The sequence below is a fragment of the Nerophis lumbriciformis genome, linkage group LG35 (genome assembly GCF_033978685.3).
Source record: "Nerophis lumbriciformis linkage group LG35, RoL_Nlum_v2.1, whole genome shotgun sequence".
Taxonomy (NCBI): Eukaryota; Metazoa; Chordata; class Actinopteri; order Syngnathiformes; family Syngnathidae; genus Nerophis; species Nerophis lumbriciformis.
The window spans coordinates 18,266,655-18,292,500 of NC_084582.2; the positions used below are offsets into that span (position 1 = coordinate 18,266,655).

The 25,846-nt window shown below is 37.9% G+C and overlaps 1 protein-coding gene across 1 annotated transcript in view; it reads right to left on the minus strand.

Moving 5' to 3' along the window:
- Positions 1–25,846, minus strand: part of efnb1 (ephrin-B1) — a 127,724-nt gene that overhangs the window by 20,839 nt on the left and 81,039 nt on the right. Inside the window, exon 3 of the mRNA XM_061927548.1 lies at positions 4,682–4,774. Coding sequence (XP_061783532.1) covers positions 4,682–4,774 — 93 coding nt within the window. The remainder of the gene's footprint in view (positions 1–4,681; positions 4,775–25,846) is intronic.

Consider the following 25,846-nt stretch of genomic DNA (forward strand, 5'->3'; position numbering starts at 1 on the left):
TACAATAAACACATTTTATGACATGAAATAAACTATTATAGAATATTGTATTACCCAAAGCAACTACTTTATAAAAAATAAATAATTTTTTTATTTTTTAAAGAGGACTTTAAAAAGGTTATTCATATTCAGCAAAGGAACTGCAAAAACGTATTGGTCTCTTATGAAATAAACAATAGATGAAAAATAAACTAATGTTTGCATAATATCCTAATGTATTGAGATGCACCTGTATCGTTAATATTAATCATTATTTGTCTGTACTGAGTGTTGCTCTTTATAGCATACAGTGCATCGGGGAAGTATTCACAGCGCTTCACTTTTTCCACATTTTGTTATGTTACAGCCTTATTCCAAAATGGAATACATGTATTTTTGTCCTCAAAATTCTACAGAAAATACCCCCTAATCACAATGTGAAATTTTTTTTTTTTTTTTAATTGTGCAATTTTATTATTACTAAACAACTAAAAAAATCACATGTACATAAGTATTCACAGAATTTGCTTAATACTGTGTTTGTGCACCTTTGGCAGGAATTACAGCCTCAAGTCTTTTTGAATATGATGCCACAAACTTGGCACACCTATGTTTGAGCAGTTTTGTTCATTCCTCTTTGCCCATTTGCTGTGGGGATGTGTTTTAGCGACATGAACGGGGAGTCTCGTAAAGATAGAGGGAAATAAGAATGCAGCAATGTACAGAGACATCCTGGATGAAAACCAATGCTTCCCATCCAACCTGATGGAGATTGAGAAGTGCTGCAAAGAAGAATGGGCGAAAATACCCAAAGATAGGTGTGCCAAGCTTGTTGCATCATATTAAAAAAGACTTAAGGCTGTAATTTCTGCCAAAGGTGCATCAACAACGTATTAAGCAAAGGCTGTAAATACATATGTAAATGTGATTTTATTCAAAAAAAATTAGGACAAAAATGAATTTATTCCATTTTGGAATAGGGGTGTAACATAGCAAATTGTAGAAAATGTAAATCGCTGTGAATACCATCCGGATGCACTGTAAATACCTGTAGTTGTGAACAATCAATTACGTAACCAAAAAAGAGGTGATATTTGCAAATATGCCGTACTCTGTTTTAAACATATCCATTACTGAAAGTGTGTTTGAAAGTAATCACATACATTAGTATGTAGGTTGTTTTACATATAAATAAATAACTACATAGATATAAAGGTAGTTTTAGCTTGGTCGACTGCATCTTTTCAAACGAGGTTTTTAGGGCACAGAGATTGTGAGTGACTGATCACTTCTGAGTTTAGACCATTTTGGGAAATAAGCAGACTCTGTTCAGACGTTTAGGAACAGCCGGGAGGGATATGAACCCACTCGAGTCGAGAAGAAGTTTCCTAGAACTTTCCTTGAGTCAGATGTTTGCGTTCGACTTCCATTAAGTTCAGGGATTTGTCTAAAGCCTTAAAAGCAGAGGCTGGCCTGCCCTCTTGCAGCTGTGTTGTCATTTGGTGGTGAGATCTCAGGCTGCAGGATGCTTGAAGTGACCTACATGGAAGAATATCGCAACGCCTGCTTGTTTGTGAAATTATTGTGGGTATGTTTTCACTGTATCGGCTGAATTTGCTCCAACTCCGACCCTGCTAACATCAGCAGCTCGTTAGTTTCTGTTTTCCAATCGAGTGCCAGGAAAGGCTGCTCTTATGCTGCGAGCCAACCTTCAAATCTCAACTACACACACACCAGCATCTACTGTCAGTTTATGTCTTAAATGTAAGACTATTTTCTAAAGGCTGGATCAGATCATCACGGCAGGCAGATGTTTCATTTGGACGGGGGTTATAAGGACGGTGGGTGTTTATGCATGAGTTACACATCTGTGTACAGCACCCTGTCAAGATCAGGATATGCGAGGCTGCTTAGTAAGTCAAATATGCTGCAAAGCAAATGCTGTGTCCAAACATATTTAAACAAAAGTCACTTACCCGGCATCTTTAGCCTTCTTTCAAAGGCCACTTACACATAAACACACCTTAACTTTTAGACTAAGAATCCAGCTAAGTTCCATCTCTGGTTTTGGTGTCCATTTTGGGTTTTTTAAGAATCAGGACATGAAGGCATTCCTTTAAGTCATTTCTTATTTATAGCTGGTGCTAAATCATTTGATTTATTTTAATTTGTACATAAACATTAGGATTTGTAAATGAAGTGGAAAATGTTCTGTTAAATTATTCATCATACTGATGCACATATTGGCGCAAATGCAGAAAACCCATTTGGTTATTTTGAGTTACTTGCACACAATCATAAACCCAATTTGTATCAACAAGTGACTGTTCATTCGTATAATGATGTATAATTAAATAGGAATGCAAAATATATCTGTGCTCTGAACCATTAGCATTTGACAATCTGATTTGTCGTTTTCTGTATGGAGGTTAATCTGTGTCTTTATCACGAAAGCTTTTTTTAGACACTGAATTTATGAAACTTCATTTTTTGCATTTGAATTTTGTGAACTTAATTTTTTTTTTAAATTAATTATTTCATTAAATAACATAATTGTGAGAAAAATGTATGTGTTTAACATGGCAGTGTGTTTAAAGGCTGTCTTACAATTTAGTGTGTAAAAAAAAAAAAGCAGCGTATAATAATTTTGTGTAAAAAAAAAAATTCAGTACAGAAATATTTATTGCTTCAAAACTCAAGACTCACTTTCAGTAAATTAAGACTGAAGCTATCGATCCTGTCTCAGAATCCGGCCAATGACGTGTCAAATTTTAAGTCACGTGACACAGGTCTTGCAAAGCAGCAAAAAGGCAGTTTATGCAACACTTCACGCTACAACAGACCTTGGCATAAAACAACATAATAAACATTTAAAGTCTTGTGTTCTGTCAAATTTTGCAGTTTCCTCGAAAAAAGCTAGCAATGGCATAAAACGGTGATTAAAACGAAAATGCAAGCTACCATTTTTGCATCAATGTGAACTTCCAATGTGGACTGTGTCATGCTGTAATTGTCTACATGCTTGCTGGTCAGAAGATACAATGAAAGAAACATCATTTAAAATCACTACTCACTTATTTTCGATTGGTATTTTGTTTGAGGCAAATATTTGTAATATGTGTGTTTGTGCGCATGCTCAGTAGCATTGGGTAGCAGACATTATTAGAACACCGGCCTGCTAGATGTTTCCAAACTTAGGAGTTATTCCAATGGTTAGAATATTCACTTTTGAGTGACATACTTGAACATACATGCATAGGAATTACGTCACAGTAGCTCCATGCAGATGAGGCACGAACCACAGTGGGCGGGTTTTGTTTACAGAGAAGCAAGCCTGAGATGCGAGTGTCAGACGAAGGCAGATTTCTACAACAAAGTTTTGCAGAAAAATTATATTGTATCAAATATGTGGATGTTTTTTACTCTTTGCGTTTTTTTCGCCGTGTTCGTTGCATCCTTCTTTGTTCTTGCTTGATAATGAAAGATGTCAAGAGGAGCAACGTTCATATATGCTCAATATTCAGTGTTTTATTGTTCGTAGTCAGTATTGTAAAATTCCACATTCTGTATTTCCATGTACATTCTGAGTGTCTTATTCAGTTAAAAAAAATTTAATTCTGTTTTTTTGGATGGTCTGTAGTAACGTTTTTGGTATCCGTCGTTATTCTGTGGGTGTTTGTACCCATCATGTGATCAGCTCTAAATTCCTTGCAATAGCGAATTGAGAAATGTTCTTAAACTGTTCGCCAATTTGCTCACACAGTTGTGACTCTTGCCGCATCATTGTTTGTGAATGCCTAAACATTTCATGGAAGCTGAATTAGCCTGTTCACCTGTGGGATGTTCCAAATGAGTTTTTGACAAGGATTCCTCAACTTTCTCAGTCTTTTTTGCCACTTGTGTCAGCTTTTTTGAAACATGTTGCAGGCATTAAATTCTATATGAGTTAATATTTGCAAAAAATAACAAAGTTTACCAGTTTGAACGTTAAGTATCTTGTCTTGATTTACTATTTACACAACGTGCCAATTTGATATACATATGTATATGTATATATATATATATATATATATATATATATATATATACAGTATATATATATATATATATATATATATATATACATACAGTATATATATATATATATGTGTGTATATATACGTATTTATATATATATATATATATATATATATATATATATATATATATATATATATATATATATATATATATATATATATATACATATATATGTATATATACATATATATATATATATATATATATATATATATACATACATATATATATATATATATATATATATATATATATATATATATATATATATATATATATATATATATATACATATATTTACACACACACATGTATGTAAAATTATAGTGGTCCTTACAAAATCAGAATTCATGGCAGGGCTGTTGTATTATACTTTATTTGTTTTACCTCGTTGTGTCTGATAAATCAACAATTGAGCGTGTGCCACGGCAGGACAAGTGTGTGTAAAATGACATATAAATAAAAAATAATAAAATATCAGAGGTCTCGTTGGAGGCCAGCGACAGGCAAAGTCACGCCTGACACACATGGCGATAAATGAAAATGTCACAGCAAAGTGAAACATGGCTGGGAGGCAGCAGGCCTGCATTGTGTTCTACATTGGAGGTGAGCACACATTTACCTTGCCCGACTTTCATGATGACTTTCATGGCTCGGCTCTTGCACACGCCTCCCTCGCGGTTCTCCAGGCCCTCCACTGTGCCATTGGAGGTTGCTAGTGGGGAGAAAGAAGGGGACGAGGAGGACGGGATAGCGGGGAAGGGTAAAGAAGAGGAGGAGAAAGGGGAGAGAAGATGACACACCGGTTAATGAGTACGTCCGTAACGCACAGTACTAATCAATATTTACGACAAGCACTGATGAGCTGTTCCAGTGATTAGCTGTTCTCACCCTCAATCAAGCACCAGCTCCTCTCTACCGTATCTCTCATTAACACAATGAAGTGAAGTCAAATGAATGGAACAACATTAGAGCCTGTGGAAAAGGGTGTGGAGGAGGAGGGTATGGTCGGACACCTGTGCGTGCGTGTGTGTACGTGTGTGTAAGTCAGTGGTGTCCTAAGTGTGGCCCGGGGGCCATTTGAGGCCCACAGGTAATTTTTTAATGGCCCCACGGCACATTCTAAAAGTACAATAAAAGAAATAAAAAAACATAAAAAGTGGTGTAAAAGAGCCAACAGGTGAAATGTAACAAGAAAATGTTGCAATGTTGACTCTAATAACACAAAGCTGCCATGCAGGCTGTATCTTTCTTTAAAAAACAATAATGAATCAAAATCAATGTCATTATGAATTATTGACCTATTCAAGGCTCCAATTACGTCACATTAAATATTCCACTTTGAGATATTCTTTGGGGAAAATGTTGCATATTTTGTGTTTGCCATATAAAAAACTAAGCTGTTTTTTTTTAAAAAGGGCCTGAAACGAACAAACAAAAAACATAAACAACAATACAATTTATAATTGACGGATAGATCTGAAGTTGATCTTGAGATTATTGTGTTAAAAGTAAACAGTTAAAAAAATATTATAATTTATTTTTTAACACTTTAATGAGGAGGACCCTTTTGGATCCTCAATAATTTTTGTGTGGTTTGTTTTTAAGTGTCATTGCTAAAAAAAAAAAAATTTAAAATAATGAATTAAAATCAATGTTATTATGAGTTATTGACCTTTTTAAGGCTCCAATTATTATATAACCTCAAATATTCCACTTGAAAATTTTATTGGGTGAAAAATTACATATTTTGTGTTTTTTCCTTAAAAAAACCAGGGTTTTCTTTGACAAAAAGAGCATACAACTTAAATCTTTAATAACGTTATATTGACAGATAGACTGAATGTTGATCTAGAGATTTAAACCTTGAATAATAATAAAAATAATAATACTGAATAATGACACATTTTTTATATTTTTTGGACCAAATCCCTTTTGGGTCCCCGGGATCAAGCCTGAGTGGAGGCCTAAAGATATATTTTTTTATACATATATTGTATTGGTTTTTAAAATAAAAAATATCAAAATGGCCCCCGCTTGCTTTGATTTTTCAGTGTGCGGACCTCAGTGGAAAAAGTTTGGACACCCCTGGTGTAAGTAGTGTAGCAGCCAGAGTTCAACCTTGTCCAGCGTCCTCACTCAAAGCTACTTGACTGGCTGTTAAGCACGAGAGCTGACTGCATCCAATAATATTTGCCTGTGCGTGTGTGTGTGTGTGTGTGTGTGTGTGTGTGTGTGTGTGTGTGTGTGTGCGCGTGTGCGTGTGTGCGTGTGTGTGTGTGTGTGTGTGTGTGTGTGTGTGTGTGTGTGTGTGCAGTCGCGTTGATTAGAAGTGTCAGCTTCTTCGTTTGTTTTTAAAGTGTCTGTTCTGCTCTGACATGAGCGAGGGGCTCGGGTCGGAAGGTTGTTTATTTAATGTCACACTCACTTCACACACCGTGACACAATTGGCTGTCTATTTTAGGGCCCATGATAATGACCAAACGAGACAGACTGTGGCACTGACCTTAACACTGAGAGGCTACGCAAAATGTAGCTTGTGTGTATGTGTGTGTGTGTGTACTGTATGCGTGTGTGCATGTGTGTGTGATTTGTGTGGTGGCAGCTCTAAGTTTGGAATTCCCCAAATGATCGCCATATCCGTTAGGTCTGCTGTTTTAACAGACTCCCTTCCCCTTAAATGCTTTTGTTTCCCCTCCTCTTCCGTCTTACCCTCTGGATTTTTGTGTTTTGTCCACCTTGTTTATTTATTTTTTAAACTTTTTCACTTCCCTCCCTCCTACTTAATGGACCATCTCCCCGGTGATTACTTCAGATGGCCACCTCGTTATGAGAACATAGACCTTGGGCAGGCCCTATTTCCATAACGCAATACAGTTTGGTTGAATTCCGTAAAGTTTTTTTGTACGTTGGAAAAATGTTGGTACTCTAAAGTACAGTAATTAACAGCGGTAGCAGGGGACCTATTTTTGCAATAAATACCCACAGTGGTGTTTTTAATATAGACAAAAGAGGTAGGCTACCTATTTTGTACAGTGCAGACAACAAAGTTCATACAATATTGTAATTGTTAATAAAGTTAAAGTTAAAGTAACACTGATAGTCACACACACACTAGGTGTGGTGAAATTACTCTTTGCATTTGACCCATCCCCTTGTTCCACTCCCTGGGAGGTGGGAGGAGCAGTGAGCAGCAGTGGCCACGCTCGGGAATCATTTTGGTGATTTAACCACCAATTCCAATCCTTGATGCTGAGTGCCAAGCAAGAAGGTAATGGGTCCCATTTTTGTAGTCTTTGGTAAGACTCGGCCGGGGTTTGAACTCACGACCTACCGATCTCAGGGCGGACACTATAACCACAAGGCCACTGAGCAGTTATTCCACCTTCTCCCAAATATTTTCACCAATTCGAACCATTCCACTTTCAAAATGCAGCCCACCTACATTGAAATCTACATTGTCCAGGATATTTTTACCCATTCAAAATCAATAGGCAATTTTTCAAACTTCCACTTTTCTAAAACGATTCAGACCGTTCAAAATGGTCATTGCTAATGTCAGTTAATTGCTAGCATGCTAACATGCTAAAGTTAGCATGCTATCACTAACGATACACCTCAGAGTGACATGTTGTATTACTGTTAGCATGCTAATCTTCGCATGTAAGCATGCTAACATTAGCATGCAAATTAATTAACATTAGCATGTAAACATGCTAACATTAGCATGCTGGCTCTTTTGGCTAATTTTGCGGGAATACACTTCATTGTCATATACTGTGTTCCCTGTCGCTATCTGGCGAGCGTGCTAACTTACAGGATTTCAGTTTGGCTTCGGCTTTTCAGCATTCATATTCAATTTCTATTGAAATTACATTTTCTAGTTCAGTTAACAATTGCAATACAGTGGTACCGAGGTTTCTGTAAACCCTACTTTCATTATGATTCCATTTTGAGCAATAATGTTCACCAAAAGTTTGCTTTTCGTGTATTTAACTACAAACCCCGTTTCCATATGAGTTGGGAAATTGTGTTAGATGTAAATATAAACGGAATACAATGATTTGCAAATCCTTTTCAACCCAAAATCAATTGAATGCACTACAAAGACAAGATATTTGATGTTCAAACTCATAAACTTTATTTTTTTTTGCATATAATCATTAACTTAGAATTTCATCCCTGCAACACGTGCCAAAGTAGTTGGGAAAGGGCATGTTCCCCACTGTGTTACATCATCTTTTCTTTTAACAACACTCAGTAAACGTTTGGGAACTGAGGAGACACATTTTTTAAGCTTCTCAGGTGGAATTCTTTCCCATTCTTGCTTGATGTACAGCTTAAGTTGTTCAACAGTCCGGGGGTCTCCGTTGTGCTATTTTAGGCTTCATAATGCGCCACACATTTTCAATGGGAGACAGGTCTGGACTACAGGCAGGCCAGTCTAGTACCCGCACTCTTTTACTATGAAGCCATGTTGATGTAACACGTGGCTTGGCATTGTCTTGCTGAAATAAGCAGGGGCGTCCATGGTAACGTTGCTTGGATGGCAACATATGTTGCTCCAAAACCTGTATGTTCCTTTCAGCATTAATGGTGCCTTCACAGATGTGTAAGTTACCCATGTCTTGGGCACTAATACACCCCCATACCATCACACATGCTGGCTTTTCAACTTTGCACCTATAACAATCCGGATTGTTCTTTTCCTCTTTGGTCCGGAGGACACGACGTCCACAGTTTCCAAAAACAATTTAAAATGTGGACTCGTCAGACCACAGAACACGTTTCCACTTTGTATCAGTCCATCTTAGATGAGCTCAGGCCCAGCGAAACCGACGGCGTTTCTGGGTGTTGTTGATAAACGGCTTTGGCTTTGTATAGTAGAGTTTTAACTTGCACTTACAGATGTAGCAACCAACTGTAGTTACTGACAGTGGGTTTCTGAAGTGTTCCTGAGCCCATGTGGTGATATCCTTTACACACTGATGTCGCTTGTTGATGCAGTACAGCCTGAGGGATCAAAGGTCATGGGCTTAGCTGCTTACGTGCAGTGATTTCTCCAGATTCTTCTCTGAACCCTTTGATGATATTACGGAGCGTAGATGGTGAAATCCCTAAATTCCTTGCAATAGCTGGTTGAGAAAGGTTTTTTTTAAACTGTTCAACAATTTGCTCACGCATTTGTTGACAAAGTGGTGACCCTCGCCCCATCCTTGTTTGTGAATGACTGAGCATTTCATGGAATCTACTTTTATACCCAATCATGGAACCTACCTGTTCCCAATTTGCCTGTTCACCTGTGGGATGTTCCAAGTAAGTGTTTGATGAGCATTCCTCAACTTTATCAGTATTTATTGCCACCTTTCCCAACTTCTTTGTCACATGTTGCTGGCATCAAATTCTAAAGTTAATGATTATTTGCACAAAAAAAAATGTTTATCAGTTTGAACATCAAATATGTTGTCTTTGTAGCATATTCAACTAAATATGGGTTGAAAATGATTTGCAAATCATTGTATTCCGTTTATATTTACATCTAACACAATTTCCCAACTCATATGGAAACGGGGTTTGTAATATAAGTTTTGTTTGAATCACATTTAAAAATTGTTACGCTGCCATGCTGGTATGATGTCGCACTTGTTATATCCTTCTGAGGCAGTGTCCTCTGCAGTGGACATTTGTTGTGAATTCCAAATCAATAACTCTGACAAAAGCGAAGGACACTGGTTCTCAGGGAGATATCGTAAGATCCATTCCGCCTATGCCTTCTGTGGTAGAAACATAAACCCGTGTTTTTCGCTCCAAACTGTACGGCGGTAAGCTGAACCGTACTGTACTGTACTGTGGAAGTGAAGGCAATAGGGTCCAAAAATATAGCAGAGTTTCTACACTGGCATTTTAATTAGTCTTCAAATAGGGTTGAAATGGACCTCCGCTGCTCTCCAAAAATGTAATCTAGTTGATTCATGCCTCGTCACCGCTAGGTATAATTAATGTCGGCATTTTGTTACCCCGGGGAGTTTCAGCTTTGTTCTCTGGCAAAATGGAGGACGGCTAAATAATACATTGCACTAATATTATGTTACACTATCAGATCTTAACTCTGGCTTTGAATTATGAGAAGAGCCACAACATTTAGTCAGTGTGGCCAGAGTATGCGGTAATGTGTGCAAATGACTGCGATAAGATCAATTAAGGAGTAAATTCTGCCTTGTGGACAACAGGACAGAGAGAGGCGCCACAGAGGGACATGTGCAAGGGAGACAGCATTAAGTTTGCAAGGATATTCTAATGCAGTACGGTTCACTTTGGGATATTTCAGCTGGTAAAAAATACTACCATACGGTTGGGATTTCTGAGCCGTCAAACAAAACAATGTCAGCGTTAACACTAATTGAACCAGGACTTTGGTGTAGACCAGAGTACCAAACAGTTTTGTATACATAGACATGTGTTTTAGCACCGTAATGTATTTCTCGAGGTGAAAATTGTATAATTTACATATTTGGCCATTACACATGTGTAAGAATTATTTGAGGCCAAAAATTTTTATATTTAAAGACAATCTTTGTTTTATATTTCTAGTCATGGCTTCTGCAAATCAGAGGCTGTACTGCACGCTTCTACACCTCGCCATTTATGGCAGTGGTAATGCTTGTGGAGGTTCCCTGCATGTCTGGATCCCCACTCCCCCTTAAAAATAGTATGCCTTTTATGACCGCTTGTATTCGATTACAGAGTAAATGCAACACCGAAGAAACATTTACAGTCCTTCAATGTTGATGTGTGAGAATTACCTTTGTATCTTTGCACCTTTGTATCTTTGTACCTTTGTATCTTTGCATTGAACTGAAGGCTCCTTACAGAAAAATCTAAATATGAATATATTTACTGTGGGTTCTCAAAAAATCGATTCACATCCAAATCATGATTCTTATTCATTACAATTGTAAACCAATTCATTTTGTAGGCCATATCCGTGCTTACTCCCTGCGCGTGTACGTCATATGTCAGCAGCCAAGAAGAGCTTTTGTATCCTGTAATCTGTTTGGAAAAGGTTTTATTATTTTTATACCAAATAATATGTTGCGAGAATCGGTTTGAATTGAGAACCATCTCAACGAAATTGTCACCCCAAGAATTGAAATCAAATTGTTGAGTTGTCGTAAGATTCTTATCCCTAATACACTATATTGCCAAAAGTATTTGGCCACCCATCCAAATGATCAGAATCAGGTGTCCTAATTACTTGGCCCGGCCACAGTTGTATAAAATCAAGCACTTAGGCATGGAGACTGTTTCTACAAACATTTGTGAAAGATTGGGCCCCTCCAGCGTGGAACTGTCATAGGATGCCACCTGTGCAACAAATTCAGTCATGAAATTTCCTGGCTCCTAAATATTCCAAAATCAACTGTCGGCTTTATTATAAGAAAATGGAACAACTCAGCCACAAAGTGGTAGGAGTGAGAAATTTGGTGGAGGAGGAATTATGGTGTGGGGTTGTTTTTCAGGAGTTGGGCTTGACCCCTTGGTTCCAGTGAAAGGAACTTTGAATGCTTCAGGATAACAAAACATTTTGGACAATTCCATGCTCCCAACCTTGTGGGAACAGTTTGGAGCGGGACCCTTCCTCTTCCAACACCAGTGCACCAAGCAAGGTCCATAAAGACATGGATGACCAAGTCTGGTGTGGATGAACTTGACTGGCCTGCACAGAGTCCTGACCTGAACCCGATAGAACACCTTTGGAATGAAGTTAAGGTGTGTTTATGTGTAAGTGGCCTTTGAAAGAACGCTACAGATGTCAGGTAAGTGACTTTTGTTTAAATGTGTTTGGACACAGCATTTGCTTTGCAGCATATTTGACTTACTAAACATAGCGCCAAAGTTGCTAAATTGGTAACACTGATCCTTCCTGCTATGTCTTCTTTTTTTCGGCCAGACCAGGTGGGTATGAGCAGTGTTAAGAAGCGGAATTAAAATGCATACCACCAACGTTTAGAGCCAAATCTATTTGTGGCCATCCGAATTCATTTGAGTTGGACACGTCAAAAAAATGAATGCATTGGAAGCACTGCAGATAATGTCAGCATCAAACTCTGCTATATGTACAACTGGAGCGCCTGGTAAAAACATGCCGCAAGGTGAGTGGTGATTTTAATCTTTTCCATGCCAGAAATGCAAAGGTACTGTATGTTAAGCTGAACTCTTAAAAAGACATTGATGTGCAATTATCCACGATGGCGCTAGTTAGTCATAAGATTTCCGTTAAGTCTTTTAAAGCCATGCCAAGAGTATGTCAGGAGAACATTTAAAAGACAGTAAGGTCTCGACACCGTCTCAATGTCTAAGATGTGTCCCTGGCCACTAACCTTAGTCATCCATTTTCCAACCAATTTCTTGTCTTCACCGTTTCTACATTTCTGGGGCCAAGTTACCCGAAAATGGGTTCTTTGAAGAATGAGCTCAAAGGCACTTGAATAATCTGAATACGAGTTGAGCACCATGCTCTGCATTTTATATCCACTCAGGGAGAGCAAATCTTCTCAGTGTTAACTTGCGTCTGTCATCTAAATTAACTATTCCTTCAGGCTGGCTGAGCAGGCTCCAGCATTACTGATGTGGCACGATGATAGCTTTGCCCTTTGAGGCGTCTGTTTAGGCCAACAGCTGGAGGCAGGCCGAATTTATAAAGAGATGATCACTTATATGTTGTTTGTGTTCGGGCCATTTCAAACGTCAAATAATTCAAGGCTTTAGCTCTGCTGCTGGAAATAATAATCTGATTAACTGTGTCCAAATTTAACCACATCTTCTTCTGTGCTATTCCATGTGAAACACTATTTTGAGTACTATTCAAGATGGACGCAGGCTAGAGAAACGAGTGTTGAGCACCAAAAAAACAACATTCACTGACTGTTAAAGACCGTGTTGTCATTATAACCTGTCAGATATCAGAGTATTTACATCGATCATGTCAAGAGTTCACCCAGGAAAAAGATGATTGCCAGCCACAGCTCTCAAACACCCCAACCCGACTACACAACAAGGACACGCTGTCAGCTTTTCATTTAATCTGAAAGCCTCTCACTCACTCTATCTACTCTTCCTCTCACTCCATTTTTCCTCCCTGTCTAAACCTCTCCCACTCTTTCATTTCATCCCTGCATACTGATGTTAATCCAAATCAGGATTTCCAGATATTAACAGGTCGTTGGTCATGTTTTGGAAAGAGGAAAGTGGGGAATTGGGTCTTCCTGTGCGTCTCTGCGGAGATAAAAACACAAGGGGATAAAGCCATGAACAAAGAAAGCCCCAGCCTGCTGGTGCTAATGATTTAACGGGGAAAAAAACTGCTAGCGGCCCGGAAGAGTGAAAGAAATGGTCATCGCGTGAAGAAATGTTGCTTTTTCAAATAAAGCAGTCGGTTCCAAAGCTGTTTTTATAACTATGATTTAAGGCCTTTGTGGGTGTGGATGGTTGGCCGCAGAGTGACTGGTGGGAGAACAAAAGATCTACAGCTGCTGAAGTCATAAGAGAAACCAGGTGCCAAATGTTGACGATGGGAAATATAGAGTATACATGTTGGAGCTTCACTTACAGGAGGAAACGCTGGGTATGAATAAAGCCTTCTGTTCCAATATGCACAATATACACATATATATTTTTTTGTATTAACATGAGTAATTAGTACATTGAACACCCTCAAGGTTGTACATGTAGAAATTTGACCTAATTCCAGCTCTTCTAGTATGAAAATAATGTTACTTTTATTTATATCCGCATTTTACATAATTATAAGTTACTTCCTTTATTGCCTTTTTACCTTTCATCTTTTTTGGCTAATGCTTTTTTTATTACGGAAAGTGAACAAAGTTTAAATGACAAAATGTCAAAGTGTTGACATGTAAATGTTATAGTGTGAAGGGATTCATATGGAGAAGGGGTAGGATTAAATAAGACTGATTCTTACTAATAGGGTTGCAACTATTAGTCGACATTGTTGACAAAAAATTGTGAGACGTCATCGCTTGTATTTTCCCAGACGGAGAGAAATGTGTGTGAGTAAGCCCAACAGGTGACCGGAAGAGAAAAATGGCTGTAGCCACTGGCAACAACACCTCGAGCATAAACATAAAAAGAACCTTTCACCCTAAACACATCAAATCAGACCTTGCTTTTCATGGCAGTACATGTGTGATGAAGGATTATTTAAAATGGAAGGCATGTCGAATATTTGGAGGATGCGGTCTGCAACTTTCCTCGGTAAGATAGTTAGCTTGGGAGTTAAGGCCAAAATTGTTCTTCGATTGCAATAAGAAACATATGTTTTCTTTACCATAAGATGTTTTGTTAAAATAAAGCCAATACTGCCATTTTGTTGTGGTCCCCTTTATATCGAAAAGTATCGAAATACATTTTGGTACCGGTACCGGGTATCAGGACAACCCTACTATATATATATATATATATATATATATATATATATATATATATATATATATATATATATATATATATATATATATATATATTTATATATATATATATATATATATATATTATATATATACATATATATATACATATTATATATATACATACATATATATATATACATATACATACATACATATATGTATATATATATATATATATACATATATATACATATATATACATATATATATATACATATATATATACACATATATATACATATATATATATATATATATATATATATATATATATATATATTTATACACATATATACATACATTTACACACACACACACACACACACCTTCTTGTATCTTTCTAAACACATAATCACAAAATGCTCTTTTTTGTTGTTTGTTTTTATTGCTGCAATTTTAACGGTACTTTATTTACATTAAAAATGTATACTTAGTTTTTATCAGCACTTTGCCTCCCCTTACTTTTAAAAGGCCTAAACATATATTTATTTAATGAGGAAAAGAAGATTTAGTTTAACACTAATAGGTAATAATTCGCTTTGTCACCATAACTCAAAGCAGCCGTAAAGTTTTGACTTGAAATAATATAATATAATAATAATATATTTTTAGCTACTATAAAAAAAAAAAATTCAAGATAAAAAAAATATTAAAATAGCTCCTGCATGTTTTGCCTTTTTTTAATATGTGGCCCTGGGTTGAAAACGTTTTGACAACCATGTTGTATACTATCTGCAAAAGGTTTTATTGGTGACAGTGTAAAATGGCTGAAGGAACTTCTCCGGTGATGGCCGTAAAAGATCTTAGTTTAAAGAGTGGAAGATGATGCATTTTTGCCTCATCCTTCACATAAAGCGTGAGTGAAGAATGAGTGAGGAATGCACTACCGACTTGATAAATTCGAAAGAGAAAGAAATAATACATTATTATCTGTTCAGACATGGTACGTGGTGGTTGTTTGAGCACACTGCAACTAGCCCTGGATAATCCCACTCCTTAATGAATGAGACAAAAATACAGTAGTAACTCAGGCCTTGAATTTGAACATTTTAAGGTCGAGGCAAATGTTGCCTTAAAGGAGGGCTCATATATTAGGGCACCAAGGCAAGTTGAATATGTGTGTATATATATGTATATGTGTGTGTGTGTGTGTGTGTGTGTGTGTGTGTGTGTGTGTGTGTGTGTGTGTGTGTGTGTGTGTGTGTGTGTGTATATAATATATATATATATATACATACACACACACAAATATATATATATATATATATATATATATATATATATATATATATATATATATATATATATATATATATATATATATACATATACTGTATATATATATATATATATATATATTAGGGCTGCTACTAACGATTAATTTGATAATCGATTAATCTGTCGATTATTACTTCGATTAATCGATTAATAATCGGATAAATGAGACAAACTACATTTCTATCCTTTCCAGTATTTTATTGAAAAAAAGCAGCATACTGGCGCCATACTTATTTTGATTATTGTTTCTCAGCTGTTTGTACATGTTGCAGTTTATAAATAAAGGTTTATAAAAAAAAATTAAAATAAATAAATAAATGAAATTGCCTCTGCGCATGCGCATAGCATAGATCCAACGAATCGATGACTAAATTAATCGCCAACTATATTTATAATCGATTTTAATCGATTAGTTGTTGCAGCACTAATATATATATATATATATATATATATATATATATATATATATATTTATTAGGGTTGTATGGTATACCGGTACTAGTAAAGTATTGCGGTACTAATGAATCAAAAACGGTACCATACTCTTTTTGAAAAGTACCGGTTTGCCATATTCTTTTTTTTACAGGCATGAAGGCTCGTCGTCGTGACATTGCTGGTTTTACAAACAGAGGCGCATGTTCGGCAGCGCACAATCACAGAGTACTTACAGGTAGACGCAATGTGTAGACAGAAAAGGGAGAATGGACGCATTTTGGCTTAAAAACTAACGATAAAGGTGAAGCTATAACATTGAAACACTCAGGAAGAAGTGCTTTAAAACATGGCTAGCTAGTTAGCGGCTAATGTGCATCCGCAATTGACAGTGTTTTAGCTTCTTCTAAATGACAAATCCTCGCCTCCATGGCGACAAATAAAGTGAGTTTTTTACAAGTATCATCCCTGCAGGGCGATGAATAGCTAAACATGCTTCACTACACACTGTAGGAGGATACAATAGCTCACCGGCATCACAATGTAAACAAATGCCATGGGTGGATCTACACCTGACATTAACTGTAATGATACTAAATAAAAGAGCGTATCTCATCAATACTACTATGATTACATCAATATTTTTTATCGCCACAAAATGTTTTTTCTTTTAAATTTATATTATGTTTATAAACTCAGGAAATACGTCCCTGAACACATGAGAACTTAAATTATGACCAATGTATGATCCTGTAACTACTTGGTATCAGATTGATACCTAAATTTTGTGGTATCACCCAAAACTAATGTAAAGTATCCAAACAACAGAAGAATACGTGTTTATTACATTTTAACATAAGTGTAGATAGAACATGTTGAAACGGAAAATAACTACATATTAACAGTAAATGAACAAGTAGATTAATAATCAGTTTTTACAGCTTCCATCCATCCATTTTCTACCGCTTATTCCCTTTGGGGTCGCGGGGGGCGCTGGAGCCTATCTCAGCTACAATCGGGCGGAAGGCGGTGTACACCCTGGACAAGTCGCCACCTCATCGCAGGGCCAACATAGATAGACAGACAACATTCACACTCACATCCACACACTAGGGCCAATTTAGTGTTGCCAATCAACCTATCCCCAGGTGCATGTCTTTGGAAGTGGGAGGAAGCCGGAGTACCCGGAGGGAACCCACGCAGTAACGGGGAGAACATGCAAACTCCACACAGAAAGATCCCGAGCCCGGGATTGAACCCAAGACTACTCAGGACCTTCGTATTGTGAGGCAGATGCACTAACCCCTCTGTCACCGTGCTGCCCCGTTTTTACAGCTTGTCTTTTATAATTTTGAAAAAATAATAGAATGGGGAATGACACAATATGTTACTGCATATGTCAGCAGACTAACTATGAGCCTTTGCTTGTTTACTTACTACTAAAAGACAAGTTGTCTAGTATGTTCACTATTTTATTTAAGGACAAAATTTAATGTACGCTAAGATTTTTTGTTAAATTAAAGCCAACAATGCCATTGTTTTGTGGTCCTCTTTATTTAGAAAAGTATCGAAATACATTTTGGTACCGGTACCAAAATATTGGTATTGATACAACCCTAATTTATATATATACACATTTTCCCAAAAGTCTGTAATTGATGTAACTAGTGTATCTCTCGGAAAATCTCGGAACAACTTGGCTGTTCTCGTTGTCGGTTAACCTTTGACACATGCTTCAAAAATGGCTGCGCCAATGTTGTTTATACCGATTAACGTTAACGTCTTAAACAGTTGAAAATGTAAGAAAAAAAGTCATGTCGGGGTGTTTTCATCAATTTAATCGACGAAACAATTACGTTACAATCGTCCATTAACAAGTAAAAAGTCAAGGACGGTCACGGCATGTTTATGCCGTCAATGCCAGTCAATTTTTTGGGCACGATGGCAAGTGACAATGGCGGTCGTGACAACGGAAGTCGCGGCACTTGCCACGGTTGCTGTGGTTAAATTTGAACCCTGGTAACTACTGTACGTAAATATTTGATATTTGGACATTTGTCTAAGTATCATCCACGTTCTAATCGTGATGCATCGGTGAATCGATAATTTTTTCCATCTCTAGTACTGTGTATGTACAGAATATGCACTGATTCCACTAAGCCATTTGGAGTGGGTGTGGGGCAATTGCTCCCTGTGGTGCTCCGAGCAGAAGAGTGGGAGACGCGTTAGAGATGCTGTTCTGACCGGCCCAAACGACACCAGCTAAGGCCAGAGTACGATGCGCTGCTCTATATTTATTCTCAGGTCTGCTAAATGAGGTCACTCAGGTGGTCCTGCTGAATACATTCCCTATCTCCATCATGAATCATCTGCTGCTTATTATTCCTGTCCAGCCCATGAGGCTCGCTTCCATACCGCGCAGTAGGCAGTATGTCTGTGTGGCTATACTTATGTTTGCATGTATCTGCCCTAAGCCCAGAATGAGAGGCTAGATACAGCCCATGTGACAGACAGAGAACAGGTTGTTTAATGAGAAAGTGGATGAGAGGTGACATTCATTGGCTACCTTTCACACACTGCCCTCCTTTCCCTCGCACCACAGCATTCAGACTTCCACTTAGACGAGCCAAGCAGGCACCACATAGTAGTCGCCAACAGTTATGTCTACATTTTGGAGGCGGAAAAAAACAGGCAAAACCACAATCTGATCATTGACACTTAGCATAAAAGCAAAACATCAGCCATTTCAGGCAAAGCAGGCTGCACTCTCAGGAGTGTGGCTGTGCATTAAACACAGCATCATGACACAAATGGCCACTTCTCAAACCTGCAATATTTCCATCTCATTTTTGTTTACGCTCACAAAGCAGAGGAAGGAGTGGGGGTGGAGGGAAATAGAGGCTATTTGCACAAAATATTTCACTCATGAATAAGCACAGAGAGGGTTAGATTAGGTTTATGGGCATGATTCCAGAGATAACCCTCCCCTGTAGCCTAGCACGCATGCAAGCATGTACATGCACGCACACACACACACACACACACACACACAAGATGTTGAGAGTGAGGTTGACAGACTGGAATAATGCAAAGGATCTGAATGTTTGCACTTTGAACCTTTTCTAATCCTCAGTATTAGGGCAGGGCCAAAGCCTGATTATGCCTGAATGAAATGGATCTAAATAGATGTCCCAGCCTATCAGACCTCCATTGCTTTGTCCTAGAAATAGAAATGGAGATCAGCAATCAACCTACAACCTCCTCTTCAGAGCTTATTCCATACGTTTGAGTGAAGAAAACTCATTCAGAATTTGCATACCAGTTCAAATTAATTAGGAATGCACAGCCAAACCAATACTCCATTATCATGTGTCTTTGTCTATAATCAAAGCTGGCAGAGGATAGAACAAAACTCACATATTCATCAGAATCATTACCAGGCAGCTTTGGTGTGGCTGTTTTTATGTGGAAGGAATGTTACGGGATGTGTCAGAAAAGTTCCACGACTGCTGTCACTAAAGATTCATTTAAAATCCAAACTACAATTTTCTCTCTTTGAAGTTTTTACCCTGCAGTTTAATGCACATTCTCAGTTTTTTCTGCCACGCCTTCATTCACTCCGAGAAGGATTCTTCCGGTATTCTCCCAAATGTCATCATCACGCGGACAGCAGCAACATCAATGTAAAGGACGAAGGCCCAATGGAGCAACAGGTAACAACATTCCTGCAAAGCAAAGGAATAATCGTGGACCAGCAAAGCATTGAGGCTTTTAACCCACTGCCCAAAAGAACAAATGAAAAAAAAAACGTGATCATAATGAGGTTTATGAGCAGAAAAGACAAAATTGCACTTGTGAGGCAAGGACATAAACTGAAAGGGAAAACATTTGTACATAAATGAACATCTCACCAAAAAGAATGCGGACATTGCCAAAAAAAGCAAGACACTTGAGAAAACAAGGAAAACTACAACAAACCTGGGTATCAAACTGTAAAATATTCATAAAATCAAATGGCTCTCTCAAGCAAAAGTTTTGGCGGTGAAATGAATTGATGACTTAGACAGATACATTTAACACATACACTTGAAAAAACCTGATTTGTTGGAGAACTGAACTAACTTCATTCTACACACATCCATGATGCACATCACTGACAGCACCCAACTTGATATGGAATTGGAAACATTTTGCAGCATGGAACAAAAACATCTGGAATTGGAAAATGATATAGATCCAGACAAAAACTTTGTTTTCCCACATCAGAATAATTGCTTTAATTATACATATGAACATAATAACAGCATTAAAGCCGACAACAAACTGTCAATAACATGAAACATTTTTTAGAACAATTCAACAACCACTTCAAAGTGATCGTTGTCTCAGAGACACGGCTTGATGAAAAAAAGGAATAGATTTTGAACTGGAAGGATATGAACTAAATTACATCAACAGAACCAACAAGAACGGAGGAAGACTAGCTGTGTGCGTGATGAAGGACTTGAACTACAAAGTGGTGAATACCATGTCAATGGCTATTGACAATATTTTGGAATGTATAACCATTGAAATATGTAATGAAAAAAGCAAAAACATACTGATCAGTTGTATATACAGATCACCTAAATCAAACATTGACATATTTGAAAATTGGATCAAAGCAACCTTCACTGAAATTAGGCGAAAAGTACTTTTCTTATGTGGTGACTTTAACATTGACCTCCTGAACCCTAATACGCATACAACTATTGACAACTTCATAGACACAATGTACAGTATGGGTTTGTATCCTAAAATCACAAGACCAAGTAGAATCAGAGGGCAATGTGCCACACTTACTGATTTTTTTAATAATGATTTTGATAATAATACCACAAGTGGTTAGCTAATATCTGATATTGATCATCTACCAGTTTTCACAATCTATGATGGAAACTAAAAGGAGAACATTGCTGAAAAAAATAAATTTTGAAGAATATACCCGAGTGCAGCTGAGATAGGCTCCAGCACCTCCCGCGACCCCGAGAGGGACAAGCGGTAGAAAAAGGATAGGTGGATGCACAGAGGAAAGTATGATTGCTTTTAAGAATGACCTAAGTGATCAAAGTTGGGACAATCTGTACTCTGAAAATGATGTCGATGATGCGTATGGTATTTTTTTTTAATACTTTCATGATGCTTTATGACAAGCATTGCCCATTGAAACAACTTGGTAAGAAACAAAAAAAGACCATGAACCATCAACCATGGACGACAAAGGGATTGATAAATGTTTGCAATAAGAATATGTTGTACATAATATTTATAACACAAAGATCAACAGAAGCAGAAAATAAGTACAACATGTATAAAAACAAGCTAAGCAACATCTTACAAACATGTAGAAAAAATATTATAGTAATTTATTAAACCAGAACAAAAACAATATGAGAGCAACATGGGGCATCCTAAATAGTATTCTTAAACATGGTGCTAAATGGGATTACCCCCAATACTTGTAAAATGTAAAAAGTGACAATATGAAGGAAGGAGTTGAGAGCTTCAATAAGTACTTTGTAAATAGTGGTCCAAATCAAGAGGAAAATATTCCAAATCCTGGGTAAGTTGAGGACATGAATGACACCATAGACAGAAATCCCAACTCGATGTTCCTCATTAATGTGACAAGAGAAGAAATTGCCAAAATTGTAAAGAAAGACCTCAACTGACTGTGACCAAATAGATATGAAAGCCATAAAAAAGTTATTGAAGACATTTTTGAGCCTTTAACATATATTAGCAATTAGGGCTGTGAATCTTTGGGTGTCCCACGATTCGATTCAATATCGATTCTTGGGGTCATGATTCGATTCAAATTCGATTTTTTTTTCAATTCAAAACGATTCTCTATTCATTCAATACATAGGATTTCAGCAGGATCTACCCCAGTCTGCTGGCATGCAAGCAGAGTAGTAGATTTTTGTAAAAAGCTTTTATAATTGTAAAGGACAATATTTTATCAACTGATTGCAATATCGTAAATTTGTTTTAACTAATAAATGAACCAAAAATATGACTTATTTTATCTTTGTGAAAATATTGGACACAGTGTGTTGTCAAGCTTATGAGATGCGATGCAAGTGTAAGCCACTGTGACACTATTGTTCTTTTTTTTTTTTTCATAAATGTCTAATGATAATGTCAATGAAGGATTTTTAATCACTGCTATGTTGAAATTGTAACTAATATTGATACTGTTGTTGATAATATTCATTTTTGTTTCACTACTTTTGGTTTGTTCTGTGTCGTGTTTGTGTCTCCTCTCAATTGCTCTGTTTATTGCAGTTCTGAGTGTTACTGAGTCGGGTTTGGTTTTGGAATTGGATTGCATTGTTATGGTATTGCTGTGTATTGTTTTGTTGGATTGATTAATTACAAAAATAAAAATGAATGAATTAAAAAAATTAAAAAATAAATTAATTAAAAATATTTTTTTTAAATGAGAATCGATTCTGAATCGCACAACGTGAGAATCGCGATTCGAATTGGAATCGATTTTTTCCCACAACCCTATTAGCAATCTATCATTTCAAACAGGCAAATTCCCAACCAAAATGAAAATGGCCAAAGTTGTTCCGATTTACAAGACTGGAGACAAACACATATTTACTAACTACAGACATGTTTCCTTACTGCCACAATTTTCTAAAATCATGGAAACATTATTCAACAACAGAATGGAGAAATAATTAATAAAGGTGGAACCAATACGGATACAGAGCTAACAGTTCAACGTCAATGGCATTAATCGATATAACGGAAAAGATTACCAATGCAATAGATGGCAAACAGTGTGCAGCAGCAGTATTTAAGGATCTAACAAAAGCATTTGACACAATTAATCATAATATCTTAATTAATAAATTAGAACGATATGGAATCAGAGGGCTAGTCTTGAACTGGATAAGAAGTTACTTAACCAACAGGAAGCAATTTGTGAAAATAGGTGGAAGTATGTCAACAGCAGTGGAGATATCTTGCTGCGTACCCCAGGGATCAATACTGCGACTAAAATTGTTCAATCTATATGTCTATGAAGGTTCTCGTTCATCCAGATCATTGTCATCTCAGGGCATTCAATCGATCTCAACAGGACTGCTTGGTTTGTCTTGGAAGACATGTTGCTGCTCATTTGAGTAGTCTTCATCAGTTTGTGCTCATAGACTTAGAATGGGCAGATCTAGTCCTGTGGCTGGTGCCAAAACCCCAAATATTTATACTCCAAAAAACCAGGAGGGTGTGCCTGGGCAAGGATGATGTCGCCCTATCATAGTGAGAAAAACAACTGTTTTATTGTAAACGAGCAATCCGAACTGTCAAAGCCAACGAGAGTCGTTGAAGTGTAAATTCTCCTCGTTGGTATTCTGTAGCAGACCGATCGCTGTGAATCGACTACTACCAGTCCAAAATAGTCAGTAGAGCTATAAATGAACCAATACGCCATCAGACAGGACGCTAAAACTACATGGTCCGAGAGTGTATACCAGCCTTAAGACACCGCTGCATGCTCACAGAGGTCTCGAAAACGTAAAATAACTCATTTTTGTGCGCAGCGATGCCACATGTACACAGAGTGTGGTTTTGCGGGCAAGGACTGTGGCACTGTTTTGATGCCATAACGATGCTCATGCACATTCAGGAATCCAATCAACATGAACAGTTCTGGACACACTTCGTTTACACATGTTGCTTGCAAACTGCTTCAACACACAGCCAGAGGTGGTGCATCTCTCCAAAATAAGAAAATAATACATCATAAGCATGCACATCCTCACACAGGCATAACCACATCTGAAATGGTGGCAAAAAACAGACATATATGCAAAAACACACACAGAAACAAGAGCAGTCTCAATGTCCATATATATGCACACACACATTCACTCAAATACAAACACACACAGGTTGGCTACCTATGTAGCCAGAAGATTAGGAAGGACTTAAGAGCTCCACTGGCACCAAAATTACAGGGTACCTCTGAATCCTCCCAGCAGAGAGCACTATGGGATAGCATGGGGTGGGAGGAGGTGGCATGGAAGGGTGCGGGAGGGGAGTGTGTGGTGATAGGGGTGTTAGGAGAGGAGATGGATGGAAAGAAGAGAGCTGGGTGAAAATCAGCGGAGGGGAGGAAGCTGGTGATTCCTTTTTTTTTTTTCAGGACGAGAGTGTCTGCAAGCCAGGGAGGAGTGACACTTGATCTGTTTCAAGTATGCTTGTCTGTGAGTGTGTGCGTGTGCTCGTGCGCGCAGGGCGGAGGAGTGCTGTCCATGTGCGTGCATGCGTACAGCAATGAGGGAAATTTGAAAGGAGGTGATGAAGTGAGGAGTTGAGAGGAGGCGAGCTTAGTTTGGAACGAAAACGAAGTGGGAGGTGAGGTCTCTCCGTGAGGCGTGTCTGTGTGTGTGTGTGTGTGTGTGTGTGTGTGTGTGTGTGTGTGTGTGTGTGTGTGTGTGTGTGTGTGTGTGTGGATGGGGGGGTCATGCACGTATGCCAGCTTGATTTTCTCACACTACCCAATGTTCTTACTGTCTTCCCCAAGTTGTGTGTGTATTTGTGCATTTCTATGTTTAGTTGTTATATGCAAGTGCTCTGTTCACATTATGCATGACCACATTTGTGTCTATGCACAATTATATATACTTATATTCCTTCGTAATGGATTTTTTTAGTCTTTTGTATTGTAGGTAAGGACTTCTGGGACCAGCACCATCAACTCGGTGCTTCTAGATTGCCTATGAAAGCTTTTTAACCTCTGCAGAGGACCTGTCAGCACCTCCTAAAGTGTCTATCTGAGCGTGTGAGTGAGTGTGTGTGCATGTGTGTGTGTGTGTGTGTGTGTGTGTGTGTGTGTGTGTGTGTGTGTGTGTGTGTGTGTGTGTGTGTGTGTGTGTGTGTGTGTGTGTGTGTGTGTGTTGGTGTGTGACATACAGGAGTCAGCCTGCAGACAGTGAGACTCTGCATCATTTAGCTCTGGGTGTCTTTGTGTCACCTTGTGCCGAATCCAGCAGGGAAGAGCTTTAGCACCACTGCACTCTCCACTTTCCATTCCCTAACTCAGCATGCTGCAAGAGCCCCCACGCTCTCATTCTCAGCACAAAGCACCCGCATCACGGTCACACCTGAAGACAGCATTGTCCCGCACGCATGAGCAAGCACGGGGGCACAGAAAATATGACATTTGGAGTTTTCACTCGCATGGCTACTGAAAAATGAAATTTGTGCACACGGCACAGGTCGCCTGGCGGATCAGTGGGGGATAAAAGATGCAGAATAAGAGGAGGACCGCAGGGAGCAAAATAAGTCATCTGTCTCAAACAGGAGCAGACTGAGCCCACTTCAATATGACAAATGTGGACACACTCATCTTAGAGAACATCCCCTCCTCAAGCTTCCCCTGCTTGCCTGTCCTCTCTACACACACACACGCACACACACACGCACACACAAAATGAGACCTGTTCAAAATGTGCATGCATGCCTCTGAGCTGATACCCCTATAATCTGACAGGAATGCACCAAAGGGAGTAGAGATTGCGGAATTTTGA